Here is a 17,461-nt window from a genome sequence, read left to right as displayed (position 1 = left end):
GTCCAAGGTTGAAGCAGTACTAAGGATGGAGAGGCCCACTGATGTAACTGGTGTTCAGCGGATTATGGGCACCGTGGGTTACCTGGCAAAGTTCCTGCCGAGATTATCCGAGGTCTCACAGCCTCTCAGACAGCTCACCAAGAAGGGAACAGAATTTTTATGGGACGAAATCCATGATAGAGCATTCAGCAGGATCAAAGAGATGGTGACAGCCCCAAAACTGCTCAAGTACTATGAGCGAGAGAAAGACCTAGTCATTCAGTGTGATGCAAGCGAAGGGGGCCTGGGGGCCGCATTACTTCAAGATGGAAGGCCGCTGGCATACGCAAGCAGAGCCCTGACTGCAGCTGAGAGGAACTCCTCCAGCTCCTTGCAATTGTGTTTTCAACAGAGGTTTCACCAGTATACGTATGGGAGATCGGTAATTGTCGAGTCAGACCATAAGCCCCTAGAAACGATTCTTGCCAAGCCGCTGGTCTCTACTCCTAAGAGATTACAGAGGATGATCTTGAGGCTGCAACGTTATGATCTGGACGTGCCACACAAGAAAGGAAGTGAACTGCATCTCACAGACACCTTGAGTCGGCACTACCCCAAGTTGGCAGAAGCAACTCAAGATCAGAGAGAACGTGTCCTGTTCGCAAGATCTGCCTTTGAAGAGGGACTGGAAGTCGAGCAAGACGTTCAAGAAATAAACCACTTGCTGGTGAGCGAGCACGAAGCAGAAAAGTTCCGCGTAGAGACTAAGAACGATGAAGTTTTTCAAGCAGTGAAGGCCATAGTGCAGTCTGGGTGGCCAGCAGAAAAGAGAGAGCTACCTCCAACAGTGGCGATATACTATGATATCCGTGATGAGTTAGTAATTCAGGATGGTCTACTCTTCAGAGGAGACAGGCTCGTGGTCCCTAGGACCCATCGAAAGCGCATGCTTCAGACATTGCACTCCAGCCATGATGGAATAGAATCGACGCTGAGGCGCGCCAGAGAAACAATTTATTGGCCCAATATGAAGAGTGATATAAAAGATTTCACCTCAAAGTGGGAAACGTGTGCGTCCTACAGCACAAGACAGCAGAAGGAGACGCTCATCAGTCATGACGTTCCAGATCGCCCTTGTGCCAAAATTTCCACCGACCTGTTCGACTTAGACCGCAAGAGTTACATGGTGACCGCAGATTATTTCTCCGGTTTCTTTGAAATCGACAGGTTGTATGTAGGCTCTTACCGACAGTGCTAGCACTTTTTTTGGCATTATTTGGCTCCGCGAGCTTTTTTTTTTTACATTTTATCCCAAAAAGCACTGCTAGCATTATTTTGGATTTTCGACTGATTATTTGCATAATTTTGTGTTAAAAAGCACAATCTGACTTTATTTATGGCGTCCAAAGCCTCCCAGATGCATTTTGCCCTCATTTTAGTCAAAGGAGCCGAGGAGGCCTGAGGAATAGGTTTGATAGGTCAGCGGTCGCCTTCTAGAAACCCAGTCCATCACACTCGTTCCAAGATGGCGTCATCCACGTTGTCATCGAGGAACAATGGAAGTCAGCCAGAATGGACTAATGGAAAAAAAACATTGATCGTTACATTTTGTTGTTGAAAAATGTAACTGAAAATCTGAAAAATGTGATATTCTATGTTTAAAAAAATCGGAAAAAAGTGAGCATTTTTATGTAACCCACGAGCACTTTTTAAAAAAATTAGCATTTTGGCAAAAAACAAGCACTGTTTTAAGCATTTAATGCTTTTTTTACGAGCACTATCGGTAAGAGCCTAGTTGTATGACCTGAAGGTTTCCACTGTCATCAGGAAACTGAAGACACATATGGCACGATATGGGTTTCCAGATGAAGTTGTGCCGGACAGTAGTTCGCAGCACACAAATCGAGAGTTCAAAAACGTCGCCAAAGAGTACGGTTTCAATCACGTGACAACAAGTCCCTACCACCATCAGTCTAATGGTAAAGCTGAGTCTGCTGTCAAGGAAGCAAAGAAGATCCTCAAAAAAACTGCAGCGTCCAAAAGTGACCCTTACCTGGCGCTGTTGGCTCATCGTAACACCCCACAGGAAGGATTTGGTACCAGCCCTACCCAGCGTCTGTTAAGCAGGAGAACAAAAACAAACCTTCCTACTTCTAGCAACTTGCTGAAACCCAGCGTGGCCAAAGACACTCTAGAGCCGAAGACAAGCTGAGAAAGTTGAAGCAGAAGTTCTATTATTACAGATCAACAAACGACCTACAGGACCTTCAGAAAGATGATGTTGTTCGGATGCAACCCTTTCGGCTGAACGAGAAAACATGGAGGAAAGCGAAAGTACTGAAGCCACTGGCAGATGATCGTATGTAGTGGAGTCAAATGGTCAGCTCTATATCAGGAACAGGAGACACCTGAGACGTTCTGCAGAGGCCGATAGTGTTCCAGCTGAGGAATGGTCAACGCCTTCAAACCACCATGACTCTAAAGTTAGGGATCACCTCACCAATGAACAGCCAACGCTGAAGCCAGTGGCAACGACGAAAGTTAATCAGCCCACGACCGCCACGGAGTCATATAAGGATCAGCCCTTATCGGCCACTTCAGTAGACCAAGATCGAGCCATGAAAGATCAGCCCTTGAGACAACAAGTGTCACCTACGGGGTGTGAAAGCCAAGTCCGTACAAGAAGTGGGAGACTGGTCAAACCGCCTAGTCGTTATACAGACCTTGTAACTCTTAAGGTCTAACGAGTGACATTTAAAGAACTTAGCGTATAGAAGAACTGATTCTATTTTGTTCGTTTTTGTTTTGTTTTGTTTGTTTGCTTCTTTTTTTTTTTTCTTTTCTTTTGAGGGAAGGATGTTATGATATGTAAATTTCTGTAGCTGTAATTGTCAGCGGACTTTCCGCCGTACATATAAATTATGTAATTTGAATCGTTAAAAATTCTTTGATTAGACCCCGTTCACACGACACCATAGAAATTTGAAAACTGATGAAATGTTTTCCGTCCACACTACGCAAGAGAAATTTGGTGACCGGCGGCAGACACACGTGTTCTGAAAATGTTTTCCACCCTCACTAAAACGCAAAGTCGGCATTTTAAAATTCCTCCGGTTTGAAGAGCATTTTCGAAAAGCTCCGTTTTCGGTGGACAACCCGTTTTTCGGATAAGTGTGGACGGTAGGCCTAACTGTGGAAATAAAGCTGCGTTTCAAATTTCCCGGACTTAGGCGCATATTTCTCATAGAAAAAAAAGGCAAGCTTATATAAATTCTTGGGGATGTTTTAGACTACGAGTAGTCTCTCTTTTGCTTAGACCTTCGAGCGAGACGCGAAAGAAAACTGCGCGAAAAAATGGCCGCGCGAGATGCTGGGGGCGAGAGGCGTGCCCCAAGCATCTCGCGCGGTCGTTTTTTCTCGCGGTTTTCTTTCACGTCTGGCTCGACGGACTAAGCGATAGAGGGACTACTCGTAGTCTAGGGATGCTTTCAATTGGCACAACATTTTAAAATCAAATCTGACCAATGATACTCTGGCGATCCATAGAAAACTTTTATGAATAGAACATGCGCGAGTTTGATGGGTTTCGCGTGACCGATCCCCTCAATCGAAATCGAGGCTCTCGTGCTGTAACCTAAAAGATTCCAAAATGGAGGCCCTCTCTCAACCCATGATATCAACAGATGCCCCAGAATGCTGCGAAGAACTTGTCGTACGTTTAGATATCCTGAGAAGAAACGAAAGTTTCTGCGATGTGAAAGTGGTAGTAAAAGACAAAGAATTTGCCGCTCACAAAGCTGTTCTGGCTGCAGCAAGCCCGTTCTTCCTTTCACTTCTGATTAGCGACATGAGAGAAAGCAAAGAACATTTAATCAGAATAGAGCTTGAGGAAGCGACGGCGTCAGTCATGGAAGACGTCTTGCAGTACGTTTACACTGGAAATGTTTCGGTTACGGAAGAAAACGCTCACAATTTGATGGCAACAGCAGATTATCTTCTTCTTCCAGGCCTGAAAACAGTGGTGGGAAGGTATTTAACGGAGAATTTGGCAACTGAGAACTGTATTTCTTATTATTATTTTGCCGATAAATATCAGTGTGAGGAGTTGAAAGAAGAAGCCCGCGACATGATCAATTTAGATTTCAGTGCTGTCATGGAAACAGAAGATTTTCTAAGCCTTGACATAAAACAAGTTATGGAGTGGGTGTCCAGTGATGACATCACTGTCAATACCGAGGAAGAGGTCTTCAAGGGAATCGTGAAGTGGGTGTCTCATAACAAAAGTGAAAGAGAAGTTGATTTTCCTGGTTTACTGCACCAAGTCCATCTGGTGTCCATATCACACGGCTTTCTACTAAATGAATTGGTGAAGGAGGAGCTAGTTGCTAAAAACAGTGTGCTCTGCTTGAATTTTGTGTTAGATGCTATCAGATTAATTGCGAGTGCCACTGCTGGGCAGGTTATTCAGAAACCAAGGAAATGCCTGGAAACACACATGGATGCAATCTTTGTTTGTGGTGGGAAAATATCTTTGTGTTACTTTCCAAAGCGAAATTTATGGTACCAGCTGACAAACATGGCCTATGATCATGACTGTAGCCACAATCCAGCTCAATGCAGGGATAAAGTTTACATTCCTTGTAGCAAATCGGATAACCAGGGGGCATGTTTAATGGAATTCTACATACCTACTACCAACTCCTACAGTACAGTTAAACTGGGAACAACTTTTACTTGTACCACAGTTTTGAAGGGCTTCCTTTATGCTACTTGTGAAGACTTCATTTGGGATAGGGGGATATACAGGTATGATCCTGAGAAGAATTTCTGTGATAAACTAAAGGCCCAACCCACCTTTCGGAATAAAACATGTTTTGTTTCTGATGAACAGTACTTGTACACCATAGGTGGTACATCATCTGGACAGTACCGGTCCACAACGGAAAGGTTTGATCCAAGTGCTAATGAGTGGGAAGAAGTTGCACCTATCAATCAAGCAAGATCCTCTGCTTTTGGTGCTTCCATGAATGGTAAAGTGTACATAGCAGGTGGTCGACAGAAACAAGGAGAAATCAGCTCATGTGAAGTTTACAATCCAGTTACCAATGAATGGCACTTGATGGCTAGTCTGAGGGAACCTCGGAAGTGTGCAAGCATGGTACACTATGAAGGAAGTTTGTATGTTTTGGGAGGATTCAAGACTGTTTACCAACCTCGGGCTCGCAACAGTTGGTCAGAATCAGTGACATTGTCAGTTGAAAAATTTCATTCTGAGGAAAATGAATGGATAGAGAAAACAGTTATACCACTTGATTGCATTGAAACAAGCAAGGAGGAAGATAAAGCGAAGAATCAATTTAAAGCTTGCTTTGCAAGACTTTCCAAAGGAGTGATTGACAAACCTAAACCACTGAACACATAACAATCTTGCTGTGGCAGTTAGGTTTTGACAGTTATCAGATGCACTCACCACATCTTTAATTGAAAGGAACTGCATCATAGAGGGGTACATCTTGCAACATTTACCCAGTTCGTATTTCACAAGCCATTAAGATTGCAATGTTCTCTGGCCTTGGCCATCCCTATTTCTTTTTCATTTATGAATTCCCATAATTTTGGTATTTTCCTGCCTCGGCTATCAAGGCAGACCATGCTAGCACAAGGCCATAGAAAGACTCAATTTTTAATGATTTGAATGGGAATGGAGCAGTTTTGTTATCATTTGGAAAAAAGTTTGGAAACAATGGAGACTGTTTTATTGCATTTCAAAACATGTCAAAGTTTATCAAAAATTCTCCACTCTCTCAATGTCCCCTGATGAAGACTTGAAAATGAATAACCCGCTTGTAGTATAATTTGCTTAGTTTGCAGTAAACAAAAAGAAGACAGAGAGTCAAATCACATGCTGTTTTATTACTAAGCATTCTATAACCTTTATCACTCACTTTAGATGACTCACAACTGGATAAGATCAGATATAAACTAACTCTGGTATAGATATTTCTCAAGACAGAGTTTTTTCATCGTAGAAACTTCTGAGGTTTTTTAAATAAAGTATTATTATTATTATTAGTAGTAGTAGTAGTAGTAGTACTAGTAGTAGTACTATTATTATTATTATTGTTACTATTACTATTATTATTATTATTATTATTATTATTATTATTATTATTATTATAGAGCTTAGTATAACCATATGTCAAATTCAGACTACCAGTTTTCTGTTGCTGATTTTCATTTTGTTAAACCTGGTTTAATTAGACATATTCAGTTGGTGTGAAAGGGGGAATAGTTATAATGTAACATAATTTTAAATAAGTAATGGCATTTGTCACAACAAGTTCATTTTGTATTTCTACCAATAAAAAGAATGCATTTCTTTCCAAATTTTATGAATCTCTTAAGTTTAAACAAATATTCTTTCTTTACAAGGCAATGGTTCAAGTCTTTCAGGATCTCATCCATTCTTTCCACAATAAAAAGCAACCTGCTGAATTCCATAGCAAGTTTCTTACTATAAGTTGTGCCACTTGAAAACGACATCCTAATGGCCACACCCTCTAAAACTAGATGAGCCTGAAATTTAAAATTGAACACTTCTTTCAAATGGCTGGCAACTTTATTCTCAGACAGGAGAATCAAATGCTTCTCAGTGTGACTTGCCCCCTTTATATCTGGCTTCAAAGGGAAACTTTTTACATAAACATCCAGTCCTTGTTCTATCTTGTCAAGCTTCCTATGAATCTTACATATCAGATTTGATGCCCTTGCCACTCGGCTTGTAACTGCAACATGCTCATAAGAAATTTCATTAACAACTTTTGTTGGCAGGTGAATTTTTCACAGATGAACAATTCTACATTCGTGAGAGTGACTGAACCTCTGGAGGCAAATCCAGCAGAATTCATAGTGGCACAAGATGTATGTCATGTGATTACACCCCAGACCCTTCTCCACAGGGTAGTAACAGGAGGGACAATGCTTCACTTGAATGCTTGTAATCAGCCCCCTTCTTTTCTTGGTTGTCACCATCCGAGCATAAGATGCATTTTTTTGTCTGAAGATCTGTGCCTCCTGACATGTTGCAGGCCAGTGTGCATCTTCCTGGCACTTGAAGCACCACATGGTACCACAGACACATACCACTGGGACTGGCTGGATACTGGCATTATTCTTGGCATCAAAAGCTTCTGAGGTGACCTGTGTTGTTGTTGCCTTGACAACCAACTTGCACTGGTCGGCAGGGCACCACTTCCATTCTGGGTCCATTTCCAGGAATGTATCAAGCCTCTTTGCCAGATGTCTTCCATACAATGACGGCACAAGTGACATCAAGGTAACATCATCAACTGTTGAACTACACTCGTACCCAGGACACCTCAGAACTGTGTGGCCGTGCTCAATCTGGGTCCTCAAGTGAGCCCTCCAGCACTCATTACAGAACTGGTGACCACAGGCAGATAAGGACAGACAGGACTTGGTAATATCACAATCTGAAATACAATATTGATTACATGCTGTTATTTTGCAATCAATGCATTTTTACTTAAACAATAAAATCGTGACTTTCCCCATTAGACTATAATCTTATGCAGAAATATACTTGTAGTAATATTATTTTACTATAATTACAAGCCAACCTTTTCATGACAGAGTCCCCAGTATAAAGAACAATATTCTTCAGCTCGTCCACACTTGCGGTAAATTTTATGGAACAGAAGCCTTGTAGAGTAACCCCATGTAGGACAACACAGCTGTATGTGTTCCAATGAACACAATCAAGAAGCGTGGACTAAAATCTAACCCAACTTTGTAGAATAATCACATGATTTCAAGTGCAATTTGGAATAAAAAAATATGAGTTATTGTAAATTTTTTAAAGGCTAACAAAAAAATTGGCCAATACAATGGAAGCTCTACTTGTAAGTGAACACCTTCAGGAAGAGAAGAAGGTGTCCGTGAATGGAGGTAACCACTTACAAGATAAATGGCTGCTTACAGGAGCTTGCCCATTTAACAATAAACATTGGAAAATGCAAAAAATGCCATCCAATTAATTATTTTATTTATTGCCTTTTGCCAGTCACTGCAATGCGTGATAATGGCAATAACTCTAAACAGCATTCTATACAACAATAGTGTAATGGTCCTTGGTGAAAGGACAAATCATATTGCAAACAACATTAATTAACAAATAGTCTCACTGCAACAAAATGCATTGATATAGTTTACAAATGTTTTTCAGTAGCTACTTTAAAATCTGTGGAGAACACTGCTTTGACTTCTCTCACTCCTCTTATGAATAAAATTTATTTCACTGGTCAATAGTTTATCATATGGACTTCATAAATATATAGATTGTGCATGATACATGTATGCATCATGTATCATATCATGTATGTATACATGTATGTTAATAAGCTCACCCTTACCTTCCATCTCCAGGAAGCAGATCTCACATTCCAGCATGTTCTGTTCATCACCCGACGTTACACAAGCCTCTGAAGTTGTGATCCCCGTGACTACAGAAAGACGTCTTTTGATTTGTTGCTGTGCTGCCTGTGAAGAGAATGTTTTGGACTTCCATCCAAACAGATGAGTAAAAACATCCAATGACAACCTTGGTTTCCGTGGTTCTTTGCTGTCCACCTTACCATGAGCATGACTCAAAACTTCTTCCCGAATACAAATTGCCACTTAAGCAATGTCTTCAAGGGTCCAGAGTTTTTGATTGGTGCTCCTAAGTTTGATCTGAGAGATGAAATCTGCCAAAATGTTTTCAGTGTTGTTTACATCATTACAAACAACCAAGCTGACAAGGGCTTTCACATTACCAGAGCTGCAATTTGCATGGTCTTCAAAGACCCTGAACACAATAAAGACTTCCATGCCATTGGAGAGAGACGTCAATGGTGTTACATTCAGAAGAAAAGCTCTTGGGTGGCTTGTGCCCTCCTTGTACTTATTGAACCATTGTTGTTCCAGGGCTGCTGGCATGATTTCTTGTCTTCTCAATGTAATGACAATGCCCTCGTAACCAGCTGTAGGATTGGCAGGTTTTTCTTGAAAAGGACAGGTATTGCCCAGTGGCATGGACTTGTTGGCAGATTTGTGATTCTGATTTCTCGCTTGACGTTTCTGTACTTTTAGCTTTGGTGATTGATTGATTGACTGATTGTTTTTAATCTCATCTCTGGCATCTAGAAGCGACCAACCTGCCTTGATTTGAGCTAAGAGCTCCACATGTCTTTCTTCCATTTCCTTATCACCTTCCACATAGATGCATTTCCCTTGCAGCTGATTCTGTTTGAGCTGTTTCTGAGCCATGTTCTGTGAAGTACTGTTTCCATGACGACCAGCATAAGCTTCTGATGAGGTTTTAGGTGATGAATTTATCAATGCTTCTAAATCAAGGCTGTGTGAGTTGTCTGTAATCTGCCCACTAAAATTATCCTCTTCTTCAACGTCTGAGTACTCCATTTCACTCATGTCATCATGATCATCGTCAAGGATTGAGCTGGTGCAAGAATTTTCCTTTCTTTTCCCAAGGTGACTTCCGGGTCTCTTAGTACATTTTCCTCTTGATCCCGAGGGATGCGGGTAGACCACCTCGAAGTGTGTTTTCATCTCTTTACTATCTCCAAGAAGATCTTCAGCCTGTGCAAACTTACGCTTGGGTTTACGAAAGGTGCCGTTCTTTGAATTGAAAACAGAGATGCAGTCTGCCTTGCCACGCTTGTTTCTTGCATGCCGTTCAACTAAAACGACTTCTTCTCGATCTTCGAATCCAACGGAGCTTGCCTTGATTACCTCAGGAAGAAGCCAGCGATTTTGCCTGCCTAACGAGTAGGTAACGGCCTCTTTTTCATCTTTATCTCCTTTACTGGAACAATGGACATCCGACAAATGAATCAGAAGTCCCTACGATCTGTTTCCTCTGGATTGAGCGAAGCGAGAGCGATGTGTTCTACCAGTGCGAACTGCAGATTTTCCACGGTTCCACTCCATAAAAGTATAGTGTTTCACTACTTAACCGTTGTCTATAAACTGTATATCTTTTGCACCTAATGGAAACAACTGAGAACTGACAGGAACCTCGTTCGTTCTTCTTTTATAGGAAGAGGGCGCCATTGTGTATTTCTCTTCGGTGGTGTAACTTCAATAAAAGATTTATAACCATAGCTGTGATTGGCTCAGATCGTTCTGTCCAATTATGTCATCCGTTTTATAGCCGAAGAATAACGGTCTATTTTTAGTTATGTTGCGTGACGTTAGGTAACGCAGGAGCTGTAACGCAAGCTAGAAAATAGAGATTTTTTCACTTTCGTCCCCCCCAAAATTTTTTGCTCCTTCTCACCAGAAGCTAAGTGAAGTCCTCGAATAAACAATTTGGCCGAGGCGACAAAAGCAGTTGTGACACTTGACACATTTTAGAATTGACACTTCTCTGATTAGATATCCGCACCTAACCCTCCCCAACCTGGTTCATGAACTGTTTTGAAAGTGGTCTATTCAATTTTAAAGATATAAATTAAAAATTTATTTCCATGGTAGAAAATACATTTTGAAGCTCGCAGAGCAGAATGCGTGGGACTAGAAACGAAGTTGGTGCTGTACAAAACATTTTGGTCTAAAAATAAATTTCTTGCTCGATAATTCGAATCTTTTGATTGGACAATAAACCTCACAGCCAATCAAAGACTCTCTTTCATAACAGCTTCGGCACTTTCTATTGCACCACCATTACGAACAGTGATATTATTAGAAATTTTGCTAAGCAATGGCTTTTCGATTTCAGGGTCATAAAAGAAGCTACTTTTCTGTTAACAGCAATTCCTTGTTTAGAGACAACGGGTAAACAGTGAGAGAGATCGCCACCATGGTTTGGAAAACTGGTAAATTCGGAGTGAACAACGGTAGAACCGTTCGTTCCACGCGAACCCCTGGCAAAAGATCAGAAGGACTTTTAATTCAAACTACAGCGTTCAGCGAAGGTAGCTGCGACCAAGGAGAGCTCAAGACTATTACCCTCTCGTTAGGCAAACAGAATCGCTGGCTTCTTCCAGAAGTAATCAAGGAAAACTCCATTGAAGTCGAGAAAGACGAAGTTGTTTTGGTTGAGAGATACACTAGCGACAAACACGATCGACCAGACTGTTTCTGTGTTTACAACTCCAAGAGCAGAACAACTCGAAAATCCAAAGGAAAGTTTGCGCGAGCTAACGATTTGCTTAGTGACGTTGAAGAGATGAAAACACGATACGAAGTATCTTACCCTCATCCGTCGGGTTCATGGCATGATGAAAAACAATGGAGGAGACAGACGAAACATCTTGGCGCAAGGAAGAAAAATTCCTTTCCTAACTGGAACTTTGATATAGAGTTTGAAGAGGTCAACGAACCAGATCTCTCTTGTCATGAAATTGATGAAGATTTCAATGAAAAATTGTATTCTAGCAATAGTGATAGATCTGTAACACTTGACTTAGGATTGCTTTTGAAGAACTCCACCCAAAAGAAGAAAAAATGCAGTGCAAAGACAAAGACATCCTGGCAAATGAAAGAAGCTGAAGAAAGCAAAGAACTTCCTTTGAGAAAAGGAGAGTGCATTTACATCGAGAATGGTGACGATATGTGCAAAGCACATCATGAACTTTTGGCTCAGATTATGCGTGACTCTGATTTTAATGGTGAAGAAGACTGGACTGGAGGTGGTCTTTGGTATTCGCGAGGAAGGGGGGGATGGCGTGGAGGACAAGGACGTGGAAGAGGAGCTTGGAGAGGTAGAGGAAGAGGAAGGGGAAGAGGAGGAGCAAGAGGAAGAGGTGGTGTCCACCACTACTTCCTCAATGAGACATTGCCATCTGCTGACTCAGAAACTTCAGAACCCTCCACAGAATTCCTGCAATTCACAGTAGAAGATTCATGTGAACAATATGCCTTTGTTGATCTATCCCACACAGAAACCAATCCTACTGTGTTGAAGGAACGATGGGGTGAAAAGTACAAGGAAGCTGCGAGCTTACCAAGAGCGTTCATTCTGAATGTAGCACCTGATACCTGTCAGTTCAGTGGAGGAGAAATGGTTGTTCTGTTCAAGTTTGACGGCATGAAACATGATACAAGAAAGGTGAAAGCTCGGGTAAGCACAGTTGTTGTCTGCAATGATGAAGGTATGCATGAATCAGTCCTGGCAGAGTTCATTTCTAAGATCAACAACAAGAGTGCTGAGGCAGACATTTGCAGTCTAGATGAAGTTGTAAACATTGCTAATGGCTGTTTTCATCTAAACACTGACAATAAAGCTGATGAATCTAGACCAAAGCAACCAAAACTGTCTCTGGATGTATTTACCAAACTGTTTGGATGGAATTCCAAGGCCCTTTCATTGAAGAGAGCACAGCAAGAGGTGAAAACATACCTGACAGGCAAGGAGGAAAGCCAACCTGAAAATGCTCATATGGCTGTACCCCCGTCAACAGCAGGTCACTCTCAACAAGAGTGTGGAATATGTTTCATGGAATTCCAGCTTGATGGTAAGCAACATGTATGCTGAAAATCGTAATGTCGTTATTGCACATGATAGTTTTTAAAATCACATTTCAATTTGGCTTTGGAAGTGATGATTAAATGCTTTTCTTTCAATTATAACAAATGACAAAGATCTGGGAAAACATGGCAATAATATAGACGTTAGCAACCAAAAGCTGCCAATTTCTTGACAGATGATTGAAAATGATGCCATCTTGTATGCCAGACCCAGTCCTCCTGGTTCCTATATTTTACTATAAAAGGTTATTTTACTATAAAAGATCATTTTGGGCAGCCATGTACTCTTCAAAAGAAAATGTTCAAATGTTGTTGTTTATAGTGGTCAATGCGCTTAGCTACACCAAACTAGTTCACAGGCATGCCACTTTAAATGAAAGAAACAAATATATCAACTAAATGTAATAGGCTTAAAAATCCTATATGGCGGGAGGCAGACCAGTTGGCTATTTACAAGCATGATCGAGGAGTTGTACTAGGGTCTTCTGAGAAACAACTCCAGCTAAGTGGTCAGAGCGGGACTTGAACCTGCGACCTCCAGATTTCAAGTCGGGTGCCCTAACCGCTTATTTTAACTTATTTTTGTTCATTTAATTTCTAGCTGAGTACAAATAAAGTTATTGTTGTTATAATTTGTTTCCCATAGGAAGATGAGTAGAAAACAGTAATTAGTACCAAGTTAACTGAAAGCATAACGCCGATCCAAGTTGCATTGAAAAATATTACTACATATTCTGTGCACAGGATACCGGAGTTAATTCATTACCACATAACTAATTAATCTGCAGATTAGAACAGCTTTGACCTGAGTGTGAAAAGCAATTTTTATCCACGTTGTTTTTACATTTTAGCAAGTAAAAAAACTTGTAGGACTATTTTTCATCCAATCAGAACAAAGCCAAAAGCTATCATCGCTGAAGTTTTGCATGCAAATATTTTCCTGTACATCATATAATTTTTTGTTTCGATTTAACTTCGGTTGAGTGGATTGTTGATGGGGGTGTTTACATGTATTTATAAAAAATAAAGGTGATGACAGACTTATTTTGAAAAGTCTGCCAGACTTTTTTCAGTTTAATATCACAATCTTGTGCATTCCTACAGGGTTGTGCTCTTACCTCTAGAGGTGCCCAGTTGCTACAGGCGACTTACTTTCACCTTAGGGTGACTGGAAAAACTGACTGTTTTCATATAAGCTTAAGGACGGTGCCTACCAATTGCAAAGGTTTTTGCGCCAGGTTAGGACCACGTGGAAAAAGTAGATCTTTGCAAGGGCTATTGGAATCTACAAAGAAACATGGGGGTAGCCACGCATCTTTTTGAGATAATTAGTCTTGAATCTCAACAAAAATGCTGACATCAGCATTTTCCTGAAAAAAGAAGGAAAGGATATTTCTTCACAGATTTCCATATAATTTGCCTTTACATACAGAAAAGCAAACACATTTAAAATGATCTTTAAACTACATGGCAAATGGTTATAAAAAACATTTTTGATATGTTTTTAATGACAAAATCGTTGCAAAAGCACTTTTAGTGTATCTGACAGCCTTCCTCTTGTTCAGCTAAAATACAGTCTAAATACCTTTTGCTCACAACCAGAAACTAATCATGTGTTGAATAGACTTGCCACTTCCATTTCATAACATAAAATGTAGGGGTAACCACACGTTTTTTAAAGTTATTGATCTTTTTTGAAAACTTTTATGGTGCCCGTTACCTTTTTCCTGTCACCTCCCCAGTAAGTAAGACATTTGAGTATCTCACATTTGTCTTGCATGCGCACTACGCCATCTGCAGGTACATGTTTACAGTTGGATTTCAGTATAATTTTCGACAGATAACAGTTAGGTTTTCAGCTGGAAGACGTAAACAGTTAGTGGTTAGCGATATACTGCTATTCTGGTGTTCCTGGTTTAAGTACAGGTTCATTAAACTTGATTTGGTCACAGAAGGAAAATTTTGCTTTCATTTTGTTGTGTACGTGATAGCGTAGTTGATTGCGTCAATGTCAGCCCCAGCGCGCGCGTGGAGCTAAACCATGGCTTGCGTGATGCGCAGAACATGTGCGCACCAACAAAAGTAGGCACCGTCCTTAAGTGCTGGGCACCTAGGATTTCATGGTTAGGAACCTTTGGGCTCCTCATAATTTTCCTTACACCACAGCCTTGTTGTGCATTCCTACATGTAATTCATTAGAGTACTCTTTTTATACCGTCAGTACATGTAAATAGTAATTTGAACAAAGCCAAACCATTATATACTGTATATCAGTTCCAAACAATGACAATACATGTAGTATGCCTCTCAAGTTTTGACTTTCCAAATGATGCCCATGATAGTGTCCCTTTCACGTGGAAGTTGTTGCATGGCCAAGAGATTTACACGTAGCTGCTGGTCTTGTAATCAGTCCTGCTTCAGAGGTCAGATTCTGTATGTCAACAAATTCAGATTTCTGCAGGATTTGTAATGACTTTATTTAGGCCCAAAGCTTGTGAAGTGTACTTTCTTGGTGATGTTTTGTAGATAACCTGGCCATCCCCTTGCCAGTTGGGTCCTAAAACCATGCACATGTGCATGTATTGTTTATTGTGTATTGACTGACATGCCACCCAAATGTACGTAGCATAAGAGCTTCTTGCATGACTGCCTATTATAACAGGCTTACTCTTTCTTTTTTTTTCAATTTTTTCTTATGTTACAAATATGTACTGTCATATTTTCAGATATCAATTTTATATCCTGTCACACTTCCCTGACTGCTTGTGGTCACCAGTTCTGCAACAGTTGCTGGAGAACTCACTTGAAGACCCTGATTGGAAATGGCTATACTGAGTTGCAGTGTCCTGGACATCAATGCAGCACAACAGTTGACCTTATCACCTTGATGTCCCTTGTGCCATCATTGTATGGAAGACATCTGGTGAAGAGGCTTGATACATTCCTGGAGATGGACCCAGAGTGGAAGTGGTGTCCTGCAGACCAGTGCAAGTTGGTTGTCAAGGCTTCTTCACCACGGGTCACCTCAGGGAGGCATCTCGCTTCTCTTGGTGCTGTCCAGCCGGTCCCAGTGGTATGTGTCTGTGGTACCATGTGGTGCTTCAAGTGCCAGGAAGATGCGCACTGGCCTGCGACATGTGATGAGGCTCGCATCTTTAGACAGAGATATGAAGGGTATGCGAAAACGATTATAAACAGCCAAAGTAATTCTTTGATCACAAGTGTAAATGTCAAGAATTGTCCATTTTGCCACTATCCAATAGAAAAAGGTCCTGGCTGTAACCACATGGTTTGTGGTTTGTGCAGTCAGGAATTCTGTTGGTGGTGCTTGCAAAAGTGGAATTGGGATCATGTTTGTCAAGCCAAACACCAGGTGACGAAAAGAGAGGTGGAGCTACCAGTGGACACAAAACACTTAACATCCTATGAATACTTTGCTGTAACAAGCCGAATTGCCAGATCAGCAGCCCTGATAAATAAGGTGCATAAGAAACTGGACAGACTTGAACAATCAATAAAGATTTATGGGACATTGCCACCTAAAGTAAAAGAGGAAAAACAGTGGAGTGGTTGTGCTAAAAGGCGAATGAATTACTTCACTGAGAACAACAGAGTCCAGGATTTGAGAGAAGTGTTCAGTTTTAAATTTCAGGCACTTCTTGCCTTGGAGGGTTTGGCGATTGTGTTGAGTTTCATGAGAGATTCTCCCAATAAAAGACTGGTGTGTGAATTTGATAGGCTCTTCTTCATTGTAGAGAGATTGAGTGAAACACTGCAGGACTGGAACACATGTGTCCACCAAGGAACATTAGAAAAACTGAAATATTTCGTAGCGTGTGGCAAGGAATGCCTGTTTATTATTGATAGGAAAAGAAAAAAAATTTCTAGTGCCATTGACTGAACTTACAAAGAAACTCTGATATTCATTTTGTTAACTGTTCATTTTACATTCAACTCATTACGCATCTTGTCACTAAATACTAAGACTCTTGTAGGATTTTCTTTCTTTGTTTAAATTAATTATGACATGTAAATACTGTACAAATTATAGAATATTTATTGAATAATAGTGTTGCATCATTTTAATTTACTTGTTCCCATGTAGTTTATTTTAAAAAACCCAACAAGATTTAAGAGTGGAGAGTGGTAAAATTTCGTTAAAACTCAAAATGCATTTTCATCCACGAGCAATGGGGCATGTACATCTGTAAATGCTTCCAGTTTGCTTGCAACCTAGCTGAGTAAACAGAATTTTTTCATATACATGTGACTTCTTACATTCTACGTGGTTTGTACAGCCCACTTTACAAATGGTCTAACCTCTTTTCAGAGGACACGCCTAAAACGGACCTGAAGATGTGTCTGTTTAGAAGAGGTGTTTGATGGCCTATGGAAGGTTAAAAATGAAGCAATATTTTTTTCCGTAACTGGAACTGTGGCTGACTGTCTGCTAACAAGAGGTGACTGCCTCTCAGTCTGGGAAGTGTCTGTAAGTGCAGATATTACTCTGTGTAGAGTCTAACAGTTAGTCTGCGTGCAGGTGTTCAAAGGGGAGGGAGAGGGAGAAACTAGAAGAGTGATTAGTCTCCAATAACGCTTTGTGCCTCTAGTTTTCCCCTCTCGACCTCCTACCCCTTTGACTTCGCACATGGAAAATTAACATTATATTCTCCATTTTTGACTTCCAGTCTTGACGTTTTCAGTTTAAAAGTCGCAGTTTAAATGTCTAAATCACCAAAAGCGATACTGCGGGGGGTATATACCTTCCACAGAAAATGTTACCCCTTCACCTAGCTACAGTAGAAATTTACTAAACTTGTACTAAACTTGGACGAATCAACCGTTTAGGTTAGTCTGTATGAGGCTCTTAAATACCTAGATGACATTTTTCTTACCCTTTCTTATACTTAAACTTGTGGTGGAAACCCTTTTG

The 17,461-nt window shown here is 40.7% G+C and overlaps 2 protein-coding genes and 2 pseudogenes across 5 annotated transcripts; 2 read left to right on the top strand and 2 right to left on the bottom strand.

Moving 5' to 3' along the window:
- Positions 1–3,401: 3,401 nt before the first annotated feature.
- On the top strand, positions 3,402–6,363 carry LOC145485799 (kelch-like protein 3). The gene has a single exon (XM_081464440.1). The coding sequence runs from the start codon at positions 3,629–3,631 to the stop codon at positions 5,399–5,401; it is 1,773 nt and encodes a 590-aa protein (XP_081320566.1). The 5' UTR covers positions 3,402–3,628; the 3' UTR covers positions 5,402–6,363.
- On the bottom strand, positions 6,322–7,311 carry LOC145485815 (uncharacterized; annotated as a pseudogene).
- Positions 7,312–7,383: 72 nt separating this feature from the next.
- Positions 7,384–10,465, bottom strand: LOC145485806 (uncharacterized; annotated as a pseudogene). The gene is made up of 2 exons (XR_014049225.1): positions 8,412–10,465; positions 7,384–7,472 (listed from the first exon to the last, which is right to left on the bottom strand). The product of XR_014049225.1 is annotated as an uncharacterized LOC145485806 (transcript).
- Positions 10,466–10,722: 257 nt separating this feature from the next.
- LOC145485791 (uncharacterized) lies at positions 10,723–16,595 on the top strand. Of its 3 annotated transcripts, none has more exons than XM_081464425.1 (3): positions 10,723–11,726; positions 11,763–12,515; positions 15,255–16,595. In XM_081464425.1, exons 1-3 carry the CDS (start codon positions 10,859–10,861, stop codon positions 16,427–16,429), a joined length of 2,796 nt encoding a protein of 931 aa, XP_081320551.1. In that variant the 5' UTR covers positions 10,723–10,858; the 3' UTR covers positions 16,430–16,595. The 3 variants fall into 3 exon arrangements, with proteins under 3 accessions (XP_081320551.1, XP_081320552.1, XP_081320550.1); XM_081464426.1 differs by having other exon boundaries at positions 10,723–11,762; positions 11,799–12,515; XM_081464424.1 differs by having other exon boundaries at positions 10,724–12,515.
- Positions 16,596–17,461: the final 866 nt, after the last annotated feature.

This window comes from Orbicella franksi, chromosome 4 (genome assembly GCF_964199315.1).
Source record: "Orbicella franksi chromosome 4, jaOrbFran1.1, whole genome shotgun sequence".
NCBI lineage: Eukaryota > Metazoa > Cnidaria > Anthozoa > Scleractinia > Merulinidae > Orbicella > Orbicella franksi.
The sequence above is the reverse complement of the archived record's forward strand: the minus strand, read 5'-3'. Positions and strand labels throughout refer to the sequence as shown.

Bases quoted from the DNA above. Each gene is read 5' to 3' on its own strand.
- LOC145485791 (XM_081464424.1), top strand. From the start codon at position 10,859: ATGGTTTGGAAAACTGGTAAATTCGGAGTGAACAACGGTAGAACCGTT. The intron at 12,516-15,254 runs GTAAGCAACATG...TCATATTTTCAG, and splicing joins CATGGAATTCCAGCTTGATG to ATATCAATTTTATATCCTGT.
- LOC145485799 (XM_081464440.1), top strand. From the start codon at position 3,629: ATGGAGGCCCTCTCTCAACCCATGATATCAACAGATGCCCCAGAATGC.